The sequence below is a fragment of the Silene latifolia genome, chromosome 4 (assembly GCF_048544455.1).
Source record: "Silene latifolia isolate original U9 population chromosome 4, ASM4854445v1, whole genome shotgun sequence".
In the NCBI taxonomy this organism is placed as follows: Eukaryota; Viridiplantae; Streptophyta; class Magnoliopsida; order Caryophyllales; family Caryophyllaceae; genus Silene; species Silene latifolia.
Window position 1 is genome coordinate 11,146,111 of NC_133529.1, and position 20,158 is coordinate 11,166,268.

Below are 20,158 nucleotides of genomic sequence, written 5' to 3' on the forward strand. Positions count from 1 at the left end.
GTCAATAATTAGGGACTTGGTCATAAAGTCGGTTGACAGGATGAGCTTAAAACTCGTATATAAATTGTTATCGATAGGATACCCAATTCCCTTCTAATACAATGATAGAGATTGATTCAATGTGGAAGGCCTATCGTTGAGACATTAAAGCACACGATAATTTATATTTCGGGGTGTGTGCTTAGACTTGCATATTGTAAGGTCGTTGAAGTCTAGCTTCTTAATTGTTCTTTTAAAAAAGCCTACGTCTTTTAATTAATTGAGATGGAAAAAAAGAGAGAAATGAAATACTAGTATTTGTGTAATTTTAATGGTGAAATGAAGTTTTTATAGGCATAAAATGAGTGAAAAAAAGCGTCATGCAAGGGTTAATTTATGTAAAGCATGCTTAGGTCATTAAACCTTGAGTTTTCAACCTTGGCATGCAATGTTGCTTGTACATAATTGAAGTATAAACAAAATTTGCACAGTTTGTTTTGTCTATATGAAATAGGTAATGAAGAAATCGTTTAATTTGTCTTGAGTTTTTTGTCAATAATAATAAACTCCATCGCATGCTCTTTATTAGTACAAAGCAACACTAAACTTGTGGATTAGGAGCTCTCAATATCCTAAATTCCGGTACTGTGCTTAAGGATTTCAATAAAACCTTTATTGTTCTTATTCCGAAAAATGATTGCCCGGAGAGAGTTGGGGATTTTCGGCCGATTAGCCTCTGCAACGTTATTATGAAATTCGTCACAAAGTGCATTGCTAATAGATTAAAAGGGGTTATGGATGATCTTGTTAGTCCTTTTCAAAGTGCTTTTGTCCCTAATAGAAGTATTGCTGATAATATTGTCATTGCCCAAGAAATTCTCCACACCATAAATCACAGGAGTTATGGCAAGATGGGTATGATGGCTTTAAAGGCTGATATGAGTAAAGCCTATGATCGGCTAAACTGGAATTTCATTAGAGGGGTGCTCTCTTACTTAAATTTGCCGGGCTCTATGGTTCAGCTTATTATGAGTACTATTGAATCTGTTTCTTATGAAATTCTGATTAATGGTGCTCCTATGGAAAGAGTTGAACCTGGCTGTGGGATTAGGCAAGGTGATCCTTTATCCCCCTATATTTTCGCGATTTGCACGGAAGTCCTATCCCAAATGGTTCTCTATGCCCAGGATAGCAATCTCATTAAGGGTATCAAAATTTGCAAGAACGGGCCAGAAATCTCTCATTTATTGTTCGCGGATGATTCTCTCTTCTTTATCCGTGGTGACTATGAGAATTTGGATTTTCTAATGAATATCATCGATGAATATTGTTCTGCCTCCGGACAATGCCTTAATAAAGATAAGTCCTCTATTCTTTTCAGTCCAAATTGCTCTCTTATGACGGTCAAGAAGTGCTTGACAGAGTTTAAATTTGCTCCTAAGCATGATCTTGACAACTATCTTGGCCTACCTACGAGTATTGGGTCTTCAAAAAGGGATTTATTTAAATTTCTTGTTGACAAGACTAAGCGAAGGCTTTCCTCCTGGAATAACATTCTTCTCTCTTCGGCTGGTAAATTGACTCTTATTCGTTCTGTTCTATCTTCACTATCTCTTTCCTCTCTATCGGTATTTCGTATACCGGTAAGTGTAACATCAAAACTTCAGTCCTTGATGGTGCATTTTTGGTGGAGTGGAACTAGAAATAATAAGTCTATTCATTGGTGTAGTAAAGACTTCCTTAGTAGGCCTGTGGGTGAAGGGGGCCTTGGACTTCGCAATATTGGTTGCTTTAACCAGGCTCTTCTTGCCAAATCTGCTTGGAGAATCTTGTGTGTTCCGGGAAGCCTTATTAGCAAAGTTATTGGTCCCAAGCTTGGTGTTCAGGATGATATTTTATTCCAGACCCGTTGGAAGGCTCCCCAAGCGTCGTCTTGGGCTCTTAAAAGCCTTGTTTGGGGATCCGATCTTATCTATAATAATATTGCTTGGACTATTGGATCTTCTTCTCGTCTTAATGCTTGGAAGAGCAAATGGATAGAGGGTTATAGTCTTCAAGATCTTTGTGGGGATTTTATTGATGCTCCTATTGATCCCGAGTTACTCGTTGGTGACCTTCATGATAGTCATAGGAGATGGGATCTCTCTTCTCTTGGTTTCGATCCGGGTGAGGGAGTTACAAAGAAAATCCTCGCAACTTATATCCCATGTCAATCCTCGGATGACTCTTTCTATTGGAAATTCTCTAAACATGGTGCATTCACTGTCAAGTCCGGATACTATGTCGCTGCTATGACCTTAACTAATGGACCCACATCGCCTACTGATCTTTCTAGAATGTCTGCAACAATTGTGGCTTTTTGCAGGTCTAAGCTCTGGAAGTTGCCTATCTCAAACAAACTAAAGGTGTTTTTATGGAAATTTATGGCTAATGCCCTTCCAGTGGGCTCTGAATTTCTCAAACGAAAAATGAGTTGGTGCTCCTCCTGTTCTCTTTGTGATAGCTCATCTCCTTGTGTGGAATCTATTTCTCACATGTTTAGAGATTGTAGCTTTGCAAAGGCTTTATGGTTTGGCTGTCCTTTAGGACTTAGAATCACGGGAGGGATGGACATTGATGTTAGGGTTTGGATCATTAACTGGATTACTTATTTCCTTATTGGCCCAGATCCTAACTCCCTCCTTTTTCCCCTAATCGCTACCCTCTGGAGAATTTGGTGTTGCAGGAATGATATGGTCTTCAAGAATCGTCGTCCTTGGCCTATGAGTGCTCTTCTTTCCATTCTTGGTGACATTCAATGTATGAAGGAGGTTGTGTGCAGTAAGGATGCTAGCCTCCTTCGAGCACCTCAGCTGGACTCCTCCCCTGGTTTTGGGTTAGCTAAGAGGATTAGAAACTCCTTCCCCTATTGGATTGTTGGTGGACCTGGGTGCGGAAATGTTTGCACTGTCAAGTGTGATGCTGCTTGGAGGGCTGATAGAAGTGCTGGCATGGGGTGGTGCTTATTGGATGGTAATGGGACCTTAAGGAACTCTGCTTACGCTCGCTCATTTGCCTCTTCTGCCCTGCATGCCGAAGGACATGCAGCTTTTATGGCGCTAAAATGGGCATTGGACGAAGGGTACCTTCATGTTAGACTTGTTACGGATTGTCTTATCTTGGTTTTGCAGGCTGCGGGAGCGGAGAAGCCGATTGCATCTATTAGCTGCATTATCCATGATATTAAGTCTATTGCGTCTCAGTTTCATTGTTGCTCTCTTAGTTTCTGTCCTAGGGGAGTGAATAGGATAGCTCATAATCTTGCTCAGAGAGCTCTTGTGTAAGCTATGCTATTTATTGCTGTCAAAAAAAAAAAAAAAAAAAAACTTGTGGATTATTTTAGACAACATTTGGTTCTTTTGTGTTTTGTCATGATGCTAATTATGTTACGTGGTAGCGAAATTGATCTATGAGTATTGTCATTTATAAATGAGACCAAGTTTACCATATTTTGATAGCGATATTACTTTGACTAAGTGTAGCTAGTCAAGTGAATTACGGTGACGACCGCATCAAAATGTTATTAAAACGTGGTACATAGGGGTGATTTGAAAAATATTTATCAAAAAAGATGGTCCATGTATACTCGGAGTATGGTAATTGGTAAGTGCATGGTATGAGACTCTGGGAGTATGTACACTTAGACAGGGTGTCAACGCCTTATTAAGCGAGGCTTAAAACCAAATCGTCGCAATGTTCAGATTGAGCCGACCCAGTGGTGTAGCCAGAAAATTTGACCAGTAGAGTCTTAACGTAGATTTAATAACACCCATAAAATAGAGGGGTCTTACGTAGAAAAAAAACAGTACAATTATACATATATTGGCATACGATAAGGTAAATTTACAAAACCTGTGGATCCCATTACTCATAAGGTGCTACACCACTAAGCCGAACGTATTTTTATTCAATATTGTAGATTTTACTTATGTCGGCGTACAGATTCAATTAGTAGCACACGGTGATAATAGGGACAAATGTTTTTGACATTTTCTTTTCATTTCATTTTACCAGCAGAAACATGCTCTATAATTAAAATCTCGAGCTCCTAAATTCTACTCCCTCCTATTTACTATTGTTCCGGGTGTAATTCCAGAGCAAGTATTGTTACCACCCGTGGCTTGTAGAATAATGTCTTAAGTTGAATCCTTCTTTCCTTAATTGTTCCTCTCGGCCTCTCCTGCAACAATGAACGAACTGAGGGCTTGGCTTTGTGCCAAGCGTACTCACTCCGACGCTCAAGTCAGTAAACTCAAAGGATTAAGTTGTGTTACTTGGCTGAATGTATATGGTAGAGAGATAAGGAGGATATTACCAGATGAATAGTGTATTTAGGTTAAGTTGTGGATCCTTTCCTCAATGAGGGTTGAGGAGTATTTATAGGCTTTCACCTTTTGTCACGTAGTGGCCAAGTGGCCAAGTGGCTAGCAGGTGGAAAGACTGATCTACCCCTCGGCCGAGGGACCTATGGCAGGCCGGCGGGCCCTGTTGACTCACCGCCGAGGGGTCTTGGATATGAGTACGCGGGTACGTGTCCCGGCTGGCAGGTTGCCATGCCGAGACCCATGCTGACAGGCCGACAGGATGCATCGGCTAGGCTGTCCAAGGCTGTGGATATCTTTGACCTTGCTCAATATGTTGACTTGGTCAGCGGTGCAGAATATGCCCCATCAATTTGCCCCCAGCGTAGTCTATGCCGTGGTATGGGCTCCGATGTATGTTTGAGCGTATATTCTGCGCAAGCTATTTGTAAAAAATAATCTGCATCGGCTTCTTCTGCGCCTGGCCTCTCTTAGGCCGTACCATATCCCCCCTCCACATGGATGCGTAAAGGGTATCCGATGTGGAAAGAAAGTGACGCTGGCCGAGACCAGGGTTGAGAGTACCGGTTGTTTTTGATTGCCCCCGGCCGGCGCTATTTAGCTTGGTTGATCATGTGGCCGGCGGAGAACAGATGCTTGAGAATTTTGCTGAGGAAGGTGAATAGGCGGAGAGATATGAATGGGCGTGTTGAAGACGCTTGGTCACTGTTGCATTGATTGACGTTCAACTGTTGCGACGATTGACATCACGTGGTTGCATGTCCGACACGTGTCTGCACGCTGATTGGTTGACGCTTCATGGGCTGTTCGCTGATTGGTCCTTCTTTATGGGCTTTTCCCTATAAATAGGGCAGTTATTCCGTGAAATTGGCCACCAATTTCATTCTCCAAAATTTTCTTCTCTCTAAACTTTCAAGGGCTTCTTTGTCTTCTAATTTCCAGAGTTGTTACTCCGGCGAGTGTTTTTCTTCAAGGTAAACAAACAAACTTCAGTTTTATTTTGTTAAATAATTATTGCTATTATGTCTTCTGCTGACGCCGGGACTAGTACTTCTGCGGCGGGGGGTTCCCCGTTGCGTCTTGTTGAGGAGGGGGAGTTGGACGCCCTTCTGATAAGACCTGGGGGCCCTAGGTCTCCTTCTCCTGAAGTCGATCCTCGGATTTTGGAGGAATGGGAGAATGACTCTGATGTCGATGATGACGCAGACGATTTTGGTGACGATCTTTGAAGAGGCTCGTCCCAAAGTGGGAGGCGATGACGTTATGGATCACGGTGACGTCTGCAAGGTAGGCGTTGACCGAGCTTGGACCCATAAGTTGGCCAGTTGCTCTGGTGAGAAATTTTTCGAGGGTCATTTCTTCTTTGGCAAGGGATACAAGATTGTTATCCCTGAGGAGGGTCAGGCCGTCTGTTGCCCTCCGCCGGGCCATACTGGTGTATACATGCGACACTTGGAGTACGGGCTCCGGTTTCCGCTGAACGAGCACGTCCTTGCTATCATCAAAGCTATGAACGTCGCTGTGGCCCAACTGCATCCGTTGGCCATGAGGACGATAGTCGGCTTTGTGTGGCTTTGTCTCTTCAAGGGGGAAGCCCCGACGGTGAATTTATTCCGCCGGCTTCACTATCTCCAGCCGTCAATCTCTGGCGGCGTTGGTTACAAAGATGTGCACATGGAGAAGGGTTATGTCTCTGTCGACAAACTTACTTCTTGCAAAGACCGGAGAGACCGGTGGGTGTACGTTAAGGTGCCGGATGACTATCCGTTGCCCTCTCCTTTCAAAGACCAGGTTAATTTGCGGTGTGAGACTAAGGCTGAGCATGACAGATGGGTCACCCGGAAGAAGCTTAAAATGGATGCCAGCAAGGTTTTTCTTAAGGAGGACGAGAAGCTGGCGATGAGGCTTTTTGAGGTGGACAAGGGTGGGCTACCGAAAAGATGGATCCCCCCAACGCAGATCATTCTCCAGGATGAGCCGCTTTGTCATGTCGGCCTCATACCGGCCCTAGCACAGGGTGAGTGGTGTCGGTGTGAGGCCCATCACCGTTCTCATTGTGTCTCGAATTTTGATTTATTTCTTCTTAACTCTTGCTTTGTTTCCTTCGCAGACCACTTTGGACGGGATTTGTCTGAGGATATCCTCCGGAGGATGGGGCTGCACAAAGACAAAACCGTTGCTAACTTGCATCCCAAGGCTCTGACCCATGACCGTAGGACGTCGCCGAGTGATCTTATGGACCAGCGGCTGAAAAGCTTGAATGCGGTGGAGGCCCAGGCGAAGGTTGTTAGTAACATGCCGCGCCATACGCGAAAAACAAAACCTTCGGCGGTGATGGCATCGACATCGGCTCCGCCTCCCATTCCCCCTGTTCAGAAGGAGACGGTGGAGATCGTTTATATCTCCAATGGGGATGACTCCGATGAAGAGGAGGGGTCTCCTCTTGTCCGTAAAAGAAAGCAGACAGCCTTTACCGCTGCCGTTGCTTCTGCTGCTGACGAGGAAATGCGCCCTTCGGCCAAGAAGGCCAAGCACGGTATTGATCTATCCTGTGGCTCAGACTCAGCCGGTTCATTAGGCGCTGCCGGTGGAAGGCTTTCCGGCATGCCTATGTATGTTGATACTGATGCTTTCTTTAAATTTTGTAGATCAGCCGCTGTCAGTCGCCGCTCTTATTGGGCAACAAGTGGAGGAGAAACCCGCGCAGGCTGATGATCATAACATCGCCGTTGGCTCTTCATCCCAGAAGGTTTCCCTTTCCCGACCGCAGCCTAGTGATCGAAACGCCACTGCTGACTCTTCATCCCAGGAGGTTTCCCCCTCCCAGCTCGTGGCGGAAGGCGCGAGGTTGGTCGAGGAGCTGGCGAGGTGGAACGAGCTGACCGGTGCTCGCATTATAGAGCAGGAGAAGGCCGTGGCTCAGTCCGCTCTTGAGTTTGATGTCACTAAGAAGGTGGCCGCGAAGGCGAGGCTGGATCTCCTCAATGAGCAAAGGCTTAGGGGAGATGTTGAGAAAGCGCTCTTGGCTGAGAGAAAACTTAGGGAGGACGCTGAAAAGGAGGTCCTCGCTGAGAGAGCCAAGGCCGAGGCTGCTGCGGCCGAAGTTGCAAAGTTGTTGGAGAAGTGTGACCTTGTTCAGAGGCATGCCGACCTTTATCTCCAGCAGAGGAATGAATTTAGGGGCAAATTTCAGATCCAGGGGAAGGTGATCCGGAGCAAGGAGGCCATCATCAGGCAAAAGGAGGATGACATTGAGATGCTCCAAACCAAAATGCTCCCTGACATGTGCTCTGAATTCCGGGATTTGACCGAAGCAGCTGCCAGGGAAACAATTGAGGAGCTTTTCCCTCTTGAAGGTTCCTTTCCGTGGAGCAAATTCGTCGAGCTGTTTGACGATAAGCTCGAAGCTAAGGAGAAGGCTGTGGAGGAGGAGGTCAAGGAGGCGGTGAGAGTGAAGATAAAGCGAGAGGCGGCCGAGGAGGCAGCAGCTATCGCTGAGAAGGCTAAAGCGGCTAAGGAGGAAGCCGATTGGGCAAGGGCAGTTGAGGCTGCCGAGGCTAAGGTCGGGTCCTTTGAAGCCGATCTTGCTAAAGGGAAGCTAGGGTTACTCATCGAAGAAGGTGCTGCTACCGCTGCTGATGGCGAGCGATAACAGACGTAGGGAGATGATGTCTGTAACCTTTTGTCTTTCTGTCTTTGTATTTTTGTAAACTTTGGTAGGTTGTCTTTTTGGCTCAATCCTTATGGGGACGGCCGTCGTTTGCGTTTATTGTAATTTGTTGAACATATTTAATAAGAGCTCGCTTCTTATGCCTCCGGCTTGGCCGAGGTCTTTACCTCATTCCTTTCTCGTGCTAACAGTTGAGCGTCTCGATCTATACTCGACGTTTTCACTTGCCTCTGGCTCGGCCGAGGTCTTTTCTCGTCCTTGTCTGAGTTTTTCTCTTATGCTATTAATTGGGCCTCCCCTTTGTTTCCTGAGGGTGATTGCCATTTTTGCCGGTGTGGCGGTGTCAGCCGGTGTGCGTTCCTTGTTATTGACTGCCGTGGCGTTTACCACTTGGAGTGACTGTGACGGCGCCTGCTTCTTGATGGAGACTGCCGTGGCGTCTACCACTTGGAGTGACTGCGACGGCGTCTACCTCTTGGGGTGACTGCCGTGGCGTCTACTACTTGGGGTGACTGCGACGGTAGTCTGCTTCTTGTTGATGACTGCCGCTCTTGTCGACGTGACAGGGTGAGCCGACGTCTATTTCTTGATGACGGCCGTGGCGTCTACCACTTGGAGTGACTGCGACGGCGTCAAACCTCTTGGGGTGACTGCCGTGGCGTCTATTACTTGGGGTGACTGCGACGGCGCCTACTTCTTGATGGAGACTGCCCCTCTTGCCGTTATGACAGTGTGAGCCGACGTCTGTTTCTTGATGACGGCCGTGGCGTCTACCACTTGGAGTGACTGCGACGGCGTCAAACCTCTTGGGGTGACTGCCGTGGCGTCTACTACTTGGGGTGACTGCGACGGCGCCTACTTCTTGATGAAGACTGCCGCTCTTGCCGTTATGACAGTGTGAGCCGACGTCTCTTTCTTGATGACGGCCGTGGCGTCTACCACTTGGAGTGACTGCGACGGCGTCTACCTCTTGGGGTGACTGCCGTGGCGTCTACTACTTGGGGTGACTGCGACGGCGCCTGCTTCTTTATGGAGAGTGCCGTGGCGTCTACCACTTGGAGTGACTGCGACGGCGTCAAACCTCTTGGGGTGACTGCCGTGGCGTCTACTACTTGGGGTGACTGCGACGGCGCCTACTTCTTGATGGAGACTGCCGCTCTTGCCGTTATGACAGTGTGAGCCGACGTCTGTTTCTTGATGACGGCCGTGGCGTCTACCACTTGGAGTGACTGCGACGGCGTCTACCTCTTGGGGTGACTGCCGTGGCGTCTACTACTTGGGGTGACTGCGACGACGCCTGCTTCTTTATGGAGACTGCCGCTCTTGTCGTTATGACAGTGTGAGCCGACGTCATTTCTTGATCGATAAAGCGCCGCTCTTGTCGGTGCGACGAGTGTGAGCCGGCGTCGCTTTCGCTTCCTAGCGACTATGGGGAAAATGAACATTTTGATGAAATACTTGACGATTTTTCATTAGATAAAAACATGCGTCGGGGTGCCCACAGCTGTTTTGGACACCTCCGTCGCTACACAGAGTTTTCCCGAGATTGCCAAAAGCACACCCTCCCGGTCAGCCGCTAGTTGCATCCATGAGGTCGCCCTCCTGTTGTAGGGATAGACTTTTCCCTTTCTCTGATTTCTTTGCCACCTTGAGGGATTGCATGTTGCATCCTCTGGCAGCTATCTGGACGTTGACCACCTCGTCATTCTCGTCTTTGGAGACGAGCTTATGCGCTTCCCCCCGGTCCGACACATACATCAGTGTTAGGGCTCGGATGGACATCACTGCGTCAGCCTCGCTCAGGGTGACTCGGCCTATGAGAACGTTGTAGGCGGACGAGCCGTCGATGACCACGAACTCAGCCAGGACATTCTTAGCCGCATTCTTTTCGCCGAACGTCACCGGGAGTCTGATTGATCCCGGTGGTACCGGCCGGCCCCGGCAGAAGCTGTATAGTGGGTTGGTGCGGGGCTCAAGTCCTTGACTTTCGAGCCGAGGCGAGGAAGCACTCCCGAACATGATGTTCGTGTACGCGCTGTGTCAATCGGGCACCTCTTGACCAGGTGGTTGGATATGTCCAAATTGACTACAAGTGGGTTTTGTGAGGAGCGATGACTCCTTCGTAGTCCTTCCTTCCAATGGTTATATCGGGGATGTTGGAAGCGGGGATCGCTGTGTTGGGCACAAAGTTGATGGCCTGATATAGTTCGTTCAGGTGCCGTTTGTGCCCATGAGCGGACCCTCCGTTCTCGTTGCCCCCGATGACAACATGGATCACTCCTATCCGTTCGAAGACGGATTTCTTACCCGAACGTCGGCGTCGGTCTTTTGGCCTTTGGCAACGTACTTGCCGAGGCCTCCTTTCCGGATCAGCTCTTCAATGGCATTCTTGGATGCTGGCGGTCGTTGGTTAAATGGCGGTGTGGCGTGGTACTCACGATCTTGGCTCGTGTCACCGTCACTTTTTGGCTTGGGGGGTCTTTCCCACTTCTGGCCCTCGTTTTTGCTCAGGGCGAAGACCTCGGCGGCTGATACGACGAGAGGGGTTTTGTCATGATACCGCCTCTGGTGGTACGTTCCTGAACTCCACCCGGCGCCCGTCGAGTCCTGTTTCCTGGCAGACTTGTCCGACCGTGACCTATTATTCTCACGGCGTCTTTCATCGGATCGTGACCCGTCGTGGTCACGGCGTCTTTCATCCGGGTTGTCCTCCCGGTGGCTCTTCTTTCCGGAGTGCTCGGCCTCACCGGGGCCTACCCGGGTTTTGTGATAGTCCTCTACCTTAATGGCACGGTCGGCCATCTTCTGGCGGCATCCCGGCCCCAGGCCTCCGCATTTGATGAGCTCATTTTTAAGTCTCCCCTTGGGAGGCCCTTCATCGCCGCCAAGGCCGCCGATTCGGGATTAATTTCTCGAATCTGCTGGACCTTTCCGTCGAACCTTTTCACATAGCTTCGTAGAGACTCGCCCCCCTCCTGTTTGATAGTTAGGAGGTCGGACGTCTCCACGGCCCTCCTCTTGTTGCAAGAGTACTGGGCTAGAAAGGCGTCCCTTAGGTCGGCGTAATAGTATACCGAGCCGTCGGGAAGCCCCTTGTACCAGCTTTGAGCCATCCCATGCAGAGTTGTTGGGAAAACTCGGCACCAGACCTCATCGGGCTGCTCCCATACCGACATGTAAGACTCGAAAGCCTCAGCGTGGTCGGCTGGATCACTATCTCCCTTGTATGATAGAGGTGGTAACTTGAGCTTGGTTGGCACCTGGACTTCTAGGACGTAGGCGTTGAGGGGCTGTCTGACCATGTGTCGAACGATACGCGGCGATCGGCTCCTCGCATTCCTAATCCGGCTCCTCCTCTCGTAGCGGGAAGGACTCCTTCTTCGACTCGGACTTCTCCTCCAACTCTGCTGAGTCGGACTCCTCTGGCTCCTTTGGGGTAAGCCTCGTTCGTGTTGCGGGGACGCTGTCCTCCCACGAGTACGGGAAGGACTTAGGTCTACCACGCCCACTTTGGGCTCCCCCGGCGACTTGGCTGGGTCAGCTTCTCCTAGCGCTCCGTTCAAATTTCTCGGAGTCACGTTTTGGGCCCTGGTCTCCTGGACGGTTTCCGTCGCTCTTGTCGGCGTGACAGTGTGAGCAGGCGTATTACTAATTAGGTCCAGGAGCATTTTCAGTTTTGCTACGTCAACCACATGCCCATGATGGTGACTGGTTGGTGGCGGCGGCGTGTCTGGCATTATTGGCATCCCGAACTCCGGTTGGATTACTCCGCCGGTGGAGGGCTGCACGACTCCAGAATTGTTGAAGGTATCATCTTGGTAGAGTGTGGTTTCGTCGGTCACGACTGCGTCTTGTTGTTTCGACATTTTCTTGGCTTTTTGGGTGGGTTTGTTTTTGTGTGTTTTTTGTTTGGGAATGAATGTGACTAGCTTCTAGTGTCTTTTCCACGAGACGGCGCCAATTGTTAGGTGTAATTCCGAGCAAGTATTGTTACCACCGTGGCTTGTAGAATAATGTCTTAAGTTGAATCCTTCTTTCCTTAATTGTTCCTCTCGGCCTCTCCTGCAACAATGAACGAGGCGAGGGCTTGGCTTTGTGCCAAGCGTACTCACTCCGACGCTCAAGTCAGTAAACTCAAAGGATTAAGTTGTGTTACTTGGCTGAATGTATATGGTAGAGAGATAAGGAGGATATTACCAGATGAATAGTGTATTTAGGTTAAGTTGTGGATCCTTTCCTCAATGAGGGTTGAGGAGTATTTATAGGCTTTCACCTTTTGTCGCGTAGTGGCCAAGTGGCCAAGTGGCTAGCAGGTGGAAAGACTGATCTACCCCTCGGCCGAGGGACCTATGGCAGGCCGGCGGGCCCTGTTGACTCACCGCCGAGGGGTCTTGGATATGAGTACGCGGGTCGTGTCCACCGGGAGGTTGCCATGCCGAGACCCATGCCGAAGCCGACAGGATGCATCGGCTAATTTTGTCCCAAGGTGTGGATATCTTTGACCTTGCTCAATATGTTGATTTGGTCAGCGGTGCAGAATATGCCCCATCAACTATATTCTTCCCTATTTCCTTATTCGGATTATTTGGATTTTCTTCCCTATTTCCTTTTTTGGGTTGATTTGTGTGGTCCAAATTAAATTGTATGTGGGGTAGTGTGTTTTGTGTGGTCCAAATTCACTTTCTTATTTCTTGTGCAAAAAGGAAAGGGGAAGAATATAGTAAATAGGAGGGAGTACATGTAACGTTGTTTTGTACACAATGAGACTAACAAACAAAACCAACACAATTGGTTTGCCTTCACAAAATCATGAACAGTGATATTCTGACAAGATGAACAGTGATATTTGAGCCCCCTAGAATGCTTTGACTTGGCTAATGAGCTACTTTTTCCTTGCCCAACACATCAACCTGTCCGACCCGTTACGCAAACCGATTTGGTATAAGGTTGCCCTTTTAAGCGTAGTCCGCCCTTAATTGGCTTGCCGTATGGCCCATTTGAACAGAAGCCTGGTCTCGATCACGGGCCAAAAGAGACGTTGAACTCATAGTCGTATCCTACGACGTCTGTAATGTATTCCCTCCCTTGTGCTTTCCCATTTTTATCCATATATTGCATCTAGAATTTAAGAGCTAAATTAACTGACGTTAGTTTGCAAGAAAAACGTCATAAGAGATCCATTTCAATGCGAGATGATCAAGGTTACGAGTGCTCACGGAGTCACAGCCAACATGACTAGACAAACTAAACTAATTCGTGGAAGAACATGGTCATAAACTCATAATCAACAAGAGAGTTATGGCCGGGATGTAATATCAACCTGTGTTAGGAATTCAATAATATTAATTCAAAATCATCGTAGTTAATGCCTTTACACGAAAAAACAAAGTACAATGTAAGCAGTGCTTTTGCTGTAGTTGGACGAGGGCTAAAGTAGTGAAGTGAAGGTAAACAATGTCTTCTCAGATAGAGTATGCTATTTCCATTTTGCCAGCAAATGGCGCTTTTGATGCTACTCAAACACTGTAGGGAATTAGCTGACTCATACTCCTTGAGGATAGAAAACCGCTACAATTCAGTATCGTCATCATAATCAAAATCTTGATCACTATGTTTGATTCGCTTCCCTTCTCTTGCTCCTCTTCCTTTCTTTGGTTTCCCCCTATGATTTTAATAAAACATAAGGCCTCATGTCAAGACTGTTTTCCGAGAATAACCTATACATCATTATAACACAGGCCTGACAAAACTGACTTGGAACATGAATAGACTCAACCGAAATGACCCGGCCCTAATACACATCCGATCTAAAATGACCCAAATTGACTAATTTGGAACTACACTGAAGTTGATCCATGTAATAAAATAACACACCAAAACAAACCCGGATCCAAAATGATCTAACCCAATCTGAATTGGTAATAAATCCGCGATAACCCATCCCAAAACTGAACCGACCAGAATACTTTTAGCTGGTCTAATGTAGCAAGTAAGCAACAACACAGGCTGTTGCAAGTTATGATTTTGAACTTGGTGGGAGTCTAAATGTGGTCTAAATGTGGTGAATTCCATTAAAAAACGTGTCCGCTTTATGAAATACGAAAATAGCACTTACGGTCCAGTTCCATAATAACCAACACCCTTGTACCGACCTGGCCCCGAGTCAAATCTTCCATCTACCAATAAATGCAGAAGTGATCAGAACACAACAACGAAATTATGGTTAGAAGATATTGTTCGTGTAAGAAGTCCCGATTCAAAAAATACACCTTCTCTTCCAAGTGCTTGTTCTTCGGCCTGCAGTCGTATAAAACACATCAGCATGAGAAACTCAAGGATATTATCAATCTCATCTTAGACTGACAAAGCAAGTAGCTGAAAGGCGCCCAAGATCAGAAGGATTGAAAACCAAATTATAACCTACTGATAAATTTAAAATGTGATATCTCTCGTCATTTCGGCAGTTAAAAGCCTTGTCCAACCCAGCACTTCGGTTAGCAAATACATAAAAGGATGCTAAACATTACAGAAGTAGATGAAGAGAGGCTTAATGAATCATTTTCATAAGATTTTGATCATTTCAGGACACAATTCCAAATTTTCCCTTCATTTCAATTTGAAAAACTCGAAATTTCATACTGGGCATGTACCCATACCTGTACTGCTGTAACTGCTAGAGTGACCCAGCAGAAACAAAACTACAAACAAAGTCGTCATAACAATAAATTTAATTGCCTAGAGTCCAATTTAGTTTACAGGAGCTAAAGAGGTACCATCTACCTGATCTACAATTTTCCCATTCTCTCGAGTAATCCGTAATATACAACAACCCCAGTCTATTTCAGAGTGAAGACTGAAGAAGCAACAAAAAAAGTTTCAATTCTTGTTCTAAGAAAAGCCACACCAGTACATCCAAAATAATGGACAAGATAAATGATGGCAAAAGCAAAGTCTCCAAAGCACATATATAAACTCATAATGAACTCATTCCATTTAGCATTCACACGTGAAAACTAATTGCTCATCAAAGAGGGAAAGGAACAAACTAAGTCTTCCTCATGATGTGTCTCATTGTGGTGCTCGGATTACTAAAAACTATTATCGATGAACTCCCGACCCCTTTCATTGATACCCACTGTTACTGAACTTGGAGAAAACAGTAAGTCTTATCTCAGACAACCCATCCTTGGTTGAATATAGCGTTAATGGGATGATCTAACAAGTAAGTCGTGCAAGTTTTTGAACACCGAATGACTCAGAGTTGGTTCTATCACACACTATTGTCTTTCTTCTGTATTTTTACAATGTCACATGCTACAACTTACGGAGTACTACTTTTCTCTTCTTTATCTCCCTGATAAATATATATCATGCGTACAATTGACTGAGAATCTGAGATGCCCAAAAATGGAATAGGACAACAAATAACCGGGACAGAGGGAGCATAAGATACAGAATACACACCGCTGGTGAAGTGGTGGAAGACAAGGAGAATAGCCTGTCCTCAGGTTGAAATTTCCGGGACCGCTTCAACCTACTCAGACACACAAGAATATGTCAACTTCGCCTGTCAGTACACTAACAAAGGCCAAACTAATACGAAGTACCAATTAGAATGCAACAGTTTAGAAACTAAAGAAAGTACTGAGGAAAGGAGTCTTATATTTTCCAAGCCAAACCAACTTGAACTCGTAAGTCACACTCACCCTCTTTAAATCATGAGCTTTCAGAATAGAACATCTTTAGTTGAAGAATTATCGTACAATTCTACAGCAATAATCTGACTTTATCTTTTGAAGATCAAAAGTAGTTAAGTCTTTAAGATCAACAGTGTTACGCACAATATTCACAGTTAGCCTGAATGAATGAAGGAATATTGATCCCCATCCCACAAATAGGGGTCATTCCTAAACATCAACAACCCCATCTTATCAAATTATCTTAAACCTCTGTAATATTTACCGCGCAAACTTTAAGGACTTGCAACATATAGAGATTCAATCATAGCACCTAGGATATCAGTATCCTTTCCGGAAATATGGACCGTGTGAAGCTCAATGTTTTGTCAAGTTCAAAGGCAACAGAATTTTAGGCCGGCCTTACCTATAAGCAATTACTAATAATCTCAAAAAAAAAACATATATACCTCTGTCAACAACAATGAGGGCTGTTTGTCTGAAGACAGCAAAGTGATGGACTAAAAACAGAAAAAAAAAAAACATATAGAAAAATGACAATGGGAATGAGTTACGAGTACATTGTAGTGCTCTTTGTGGTAGATAAGAACCCTTCATAACCTTTCAATACATTTCCACATTGGCTTGGATCTTGTAAATAAGTTGTCTCCATGTCAAAAACCTGCATGTGTAGCAATGCCTCCGTCACACATTCTAAAAAACCAGTTAACGGCAAAGATGACACGAGAACATGGAGTACACCCAACACTGCAAGTGGCAATTAGTGAATTTTTTTTTGATAAATTTCTAACATGTTCCTGCCACACAACCGTTAAGCTTGTACTCCTTCCTACAAGTTAAGGCATCATTAAATGCAAAGACTGAAATTCTTCTTATTATTACAAATTAACCACTTAGTCCTAGTTTACCAAAATCCCAAGATAGCTCAAAAGACAACCTTGTTAATTATCGAAATCACAGGTTAGGCGCTTGAGATATACTGGTGAAACAGGATCGCTTTCAAAACACGAAATATTTCAAATTCATAGCTACATTACAAAAATGTACACATGCACCAGCATTCTGATTTTAGGATAGAGTCCTGTGTTACAAAAGTTGAGTCATTTCGAATCAGACACTTGAATACACACTGTCTCTGGCATGTGTATAGTGTACCTAAGTCCGAGTAACATAGCACAAACTCAACAATCTAAAGCCAAAAATCTCCTAAGATTGCCAATGCATAACCTCATCATCCCAATACGATTTCAACTTAGTCCAATCCGAAGGGCTTTTGAACATATCGAATCAAATCATCAATTAACAAGAATATGCAGTACCAAACACATTCTAACATCAACAACTAGCATCAAAGATCACTGCCAAAGCATTGAAGAACCATTTGTTTACCTTTGATTAAACTAGCCCTCACAATGAATATAAAAGGTAAACAAATGAGTGAGACGGAAAGAGTACAATATATCATCCACTCAAATTAAACAACATTGAATAAAATGCTGAAAACAATCAACAACAAAAAAATCACTATGTTTTATGATGATCAAACAACAATTAACACCCACATTATATTCCACTTAAATTAAACAACATTGAATAAAATAAGTAAACAATTAAACAAAAAAACAATCACTAAGCATAATGATGATCAAGGAATAACCTGTTTCTCAATGTTTCTAAGTTCTTCATGAAGTTTTGCCCGTTTAGTCACCAAAGACGCCAAAGCTACAGATGGGTTTGAAGAATTTCTGTGACCTGCAAATCAAATACCACATTATTACATTCAATCACCAAATACTGCCTCCGTCTCAATTATTTGTTTGCTTTTTTTATTCCTCGTGGGCAGTATTTTAATCAATTATAACAAATGATTGGGACGGAGGGAGTAGACGGGATCAACAAAGTTTTAATCTTTTTGATACCCATTATTATACCTTCAGGGTCCATGTTTATTTACTCCGTATTTAGGAGGGAAAGTTTTGAAAGACAGGTGGGAGATCGAAGAAGTTCTGCAAAAAGGGTGTGTTGTTTGGTTTTGTTTGATATGTAGACTGCAAAATGTAAGCAGAGAAAAACAGAAATCAGACCTGGGTGTACCATGTTGGATTGTTGTCTAGGGCTTTCAGACTTTGAGTAGTTCACAAGTTCCAATTTTGCCTAATTTTTAACGTAAATTTGATTGTGAATTATTCGCAATAGGTTTTTGTATCAGACCCGTCGTTAGTCGAAAATTTTAACTTGAGTATTTGTTGATGGTTCAAGCCCATAAAGGTGATGTTGCGCAACCAAAGTTGGCTGGTGTGAGTGGTAAGGTCTGTCATCTCTTAAACAAAGTGATCAGAGGTTCAATTCCTGACTCTTGCGAATGAAAAAGTCAAACTTGGAATGAGTCAACCCATTAAATTACCTTCAATACCCGAATGAGATTGCCCGAGCTGTCATCCTGCCGTAGTGGATAGTACTCTTGGCCAACACAAAAAAAAGGTCATATTGCGCAAGCTTCATGATCAAATAAGAGAAAACAAATGTCCCTACTAATTATAAGTCACGGGTTCAAAATTTCAAATCCCCTTTCACTTGTATTGTAGTGGCTTTACGCTTTATTTAAAAAAAAACTGCTAATTATCATGGCTGAGGTCGAGGAGGAGATTCAGGGGAACAATATATTATAGGTTCGAAACTCATAGGTTTAATATTGTGTTGGCATTGTGACTTCTTTTATACTAAAAGCAAAGGAGTAATTGTGTTACATGGCTTTACATAAGGGTGCAATTATAAGAAATGGATATTTTAAGATCATGCAATTATTGATTCATCACTATGTTTTTGTCTCTTGTAATACCGATTTTTATTAATATTGTTTAAAGTGGATATACAAATAACCCATAATCATATAAGTTTATTTGATGGAAAACAGTTACAAAAAATCGATTTTACACATATCAAACGCCTCTAATCAAGGCTTTGTAAATAATTACAACAAAACTTAAAATGTTACATGTAAATATTGTATTATAGATGTTACACATATCGTGGAGTCAAATTCAATTCGGTGCAAACAACATTGCTCTTCACACTTTGCTACATTCACAAGTTCTAAATTTTTGCAATATCAACTAGCTAAGTTGGTCTTATAACCTGAGTTCAAATTTCGTCAGCTACAAAATCGCTCTTATGACTCCCTCCACAAAAAAAAAAATAACAATTTCTAAATTTCTGTAGGCAAGACGGTATTAGCACACTAATAATCGGGTATGGATATGGATCGAATGAACCCTCTTAATGTTAGAATCCTAGATTTTGTCCAATACGATGCATTTTGCCCCTTTCAGTGAGGATACTCTGTCCCATTTGGTGTCCCACTCCATACACATTTTGACACATCAACACATTACCACCTTTATTGTGTAATTTTTATTTACAACAAGTGATGTGTCAAGATGTGTATGGAGTGGGACATAGAATGTGACACAAAAGTGGGACAGAGGAACCTCACCGTGGCCCTTTAATCCGGTAGCGAGTAACATCAAGATATTGCAATGCAATCATCTTTTAATGAACCGTCCAAGATCAGATTTTCGGGTGCAGATAGACAAAGCGTTATGCAAACGCACCGACCGTTTTATTTTAACAAATCCACTATACGCATCGCATATAAGGATTCTCAACCAAATGGTGGAATATAAAAAGTTCCGTTTCTTCTTATCTTGGCCATCTACTGCCAACTTGGTTGGGAAATACTCTGTTGTAGGTTTATTAGAGCAAATAAAATATAATCTGATTCCATGCCGACCCGAATCACATGAAATTGCCCCATTTCAATATGAAACTATTTCTACGATAATGAACCTAATTTACCTTGACATGTTACCTATTGACTACTTAATATGAGGTTCAGTATATCTAAATTATCTCGACTCGAAAAATGATGTTGACCTAACAAAACTCAAGTCATATAAAAACCACCACCAACAAACCCCATCATACTACATTAATTAGCCCTTAATTAATTTAAACATAAACCCTAATTAAAAAGGAACAAAATTATAAGAAATAATCCCTTCAATTATTAATATAGGATTAACGAATTAAATACCTACTCTACAGTCGAATAATCGTTCATAATTGAAGAATTTTAAGGAGGTTGAAGAAGGTTATGGTTTCATAAATTGAGAGAAGATAGAGAGAATTAAGTTTGATGATTTTTAACGAAGGGTAGACAAATGGAAAATTTAGTGTAAAAAGTACTATAATGAGTAAAAATCGTACTGCGAAAATAAATTACATTATGTCAAACCAATTGCGAGTGATCATGTTGACACCTTTAAGTTAGAGTTTCATCACTTAACTTTTCTTAGTAGTCGGCACTCGGCATTATAAGGAAGAAAGTTTCTATTCGTATTTCAGTTTATAAACTAGTCTTAATCTAAACTAATAAAAAAAAACAAATTACA

At 43.9% G+C, this 20,158-nt stretch overlaps 2 protein-coding genes across 3 annotated transcripts; one reads left to right on the top strand and one right to left on the bottom strand.

The window, feature by feature from the left end:
* The first annotated feature begins 728 nt into the window (after positions 1 to 728).
* Positions 729 to 3,302, top strand: LOC141651048 (uncharacterized). Its single transcript, XM_074458775.1, has one exon. It carries the CDS (start codon positions 729 to 731, stop codon positions 3,300 to 3,302), a length of 2,574 nt encoding a protein of 857 aa, XP_074314876.1.
* Positions 3,303 to 13,320: 10,018 nt separating this feature from the next.
* LOC141652928 (uncharacterized) lies at positions 13,321 to 17,878 on the bottom strand. 2 transcript variants are annotated; one of them, XM_074460547.1, is made up of 7 exons: positions 17,792 to 17,878; positions 17,365 to 17,459; positions 16,268 to 16,368; positions 15,475 to 15,544; positions 14,280 to 14,307; positions 14,126 to 14,186; positions 13,321 to 13,672 (listed from the first exon to the last, which is right to left on the bottom strand). In XM_074460547.1, the coding sequence occupies exons 1-7, from the start codon at positions 17,802 to 17,804 to the stop codon at positions 13,579 to 13,581; spliced, it is 462 nt and encodes a 153-aa protein (XP_074316648.1). In that variant the 5' UTR covers positions 17,805 to 17,878; the 3' UTR covers positions 13,321 to 13,578. The 2 variants fall into 2 exon arrangements, with proteins under 2 accessions (XP_074316648.1, XP_074316647.1); XM_074460546.1 differs by lacking the exon at positions 17,792 to 17,878 and adding an exon at positions 17,639 to 17,776.
* Between the last annotated feature and the right edge of the window lie 2,280 nt (positions 17,879 to 20,158).

Excerpts from the sequence above, each read along its gene's own strand:
- LOC141651048 (XM_074458775.1), top strand. The coding sequence starts at position 729 with ATGAAATTCGTCACAAAGTGCATTGCTAATAGATTAAAAGGGGTTATG.
- LOC141652928 (XM_074460547.1), bottom strand. Across the intron at positions 16,369-17,364 it reads TTAGAAACATTGAGAAACAG|GTTTTTGACATGGAGACAAC; the intron begins GTTATTCCTTGA and ends CTACACATGCAG. Across the intron at positions 15,545-16,267 it reads ACCACAAAGAGCACTACAAT|GTTGAAGCGGTCCCGGAAAT; the intron begins GTACTCGTAACT and ends GTGTCTGAGTAG.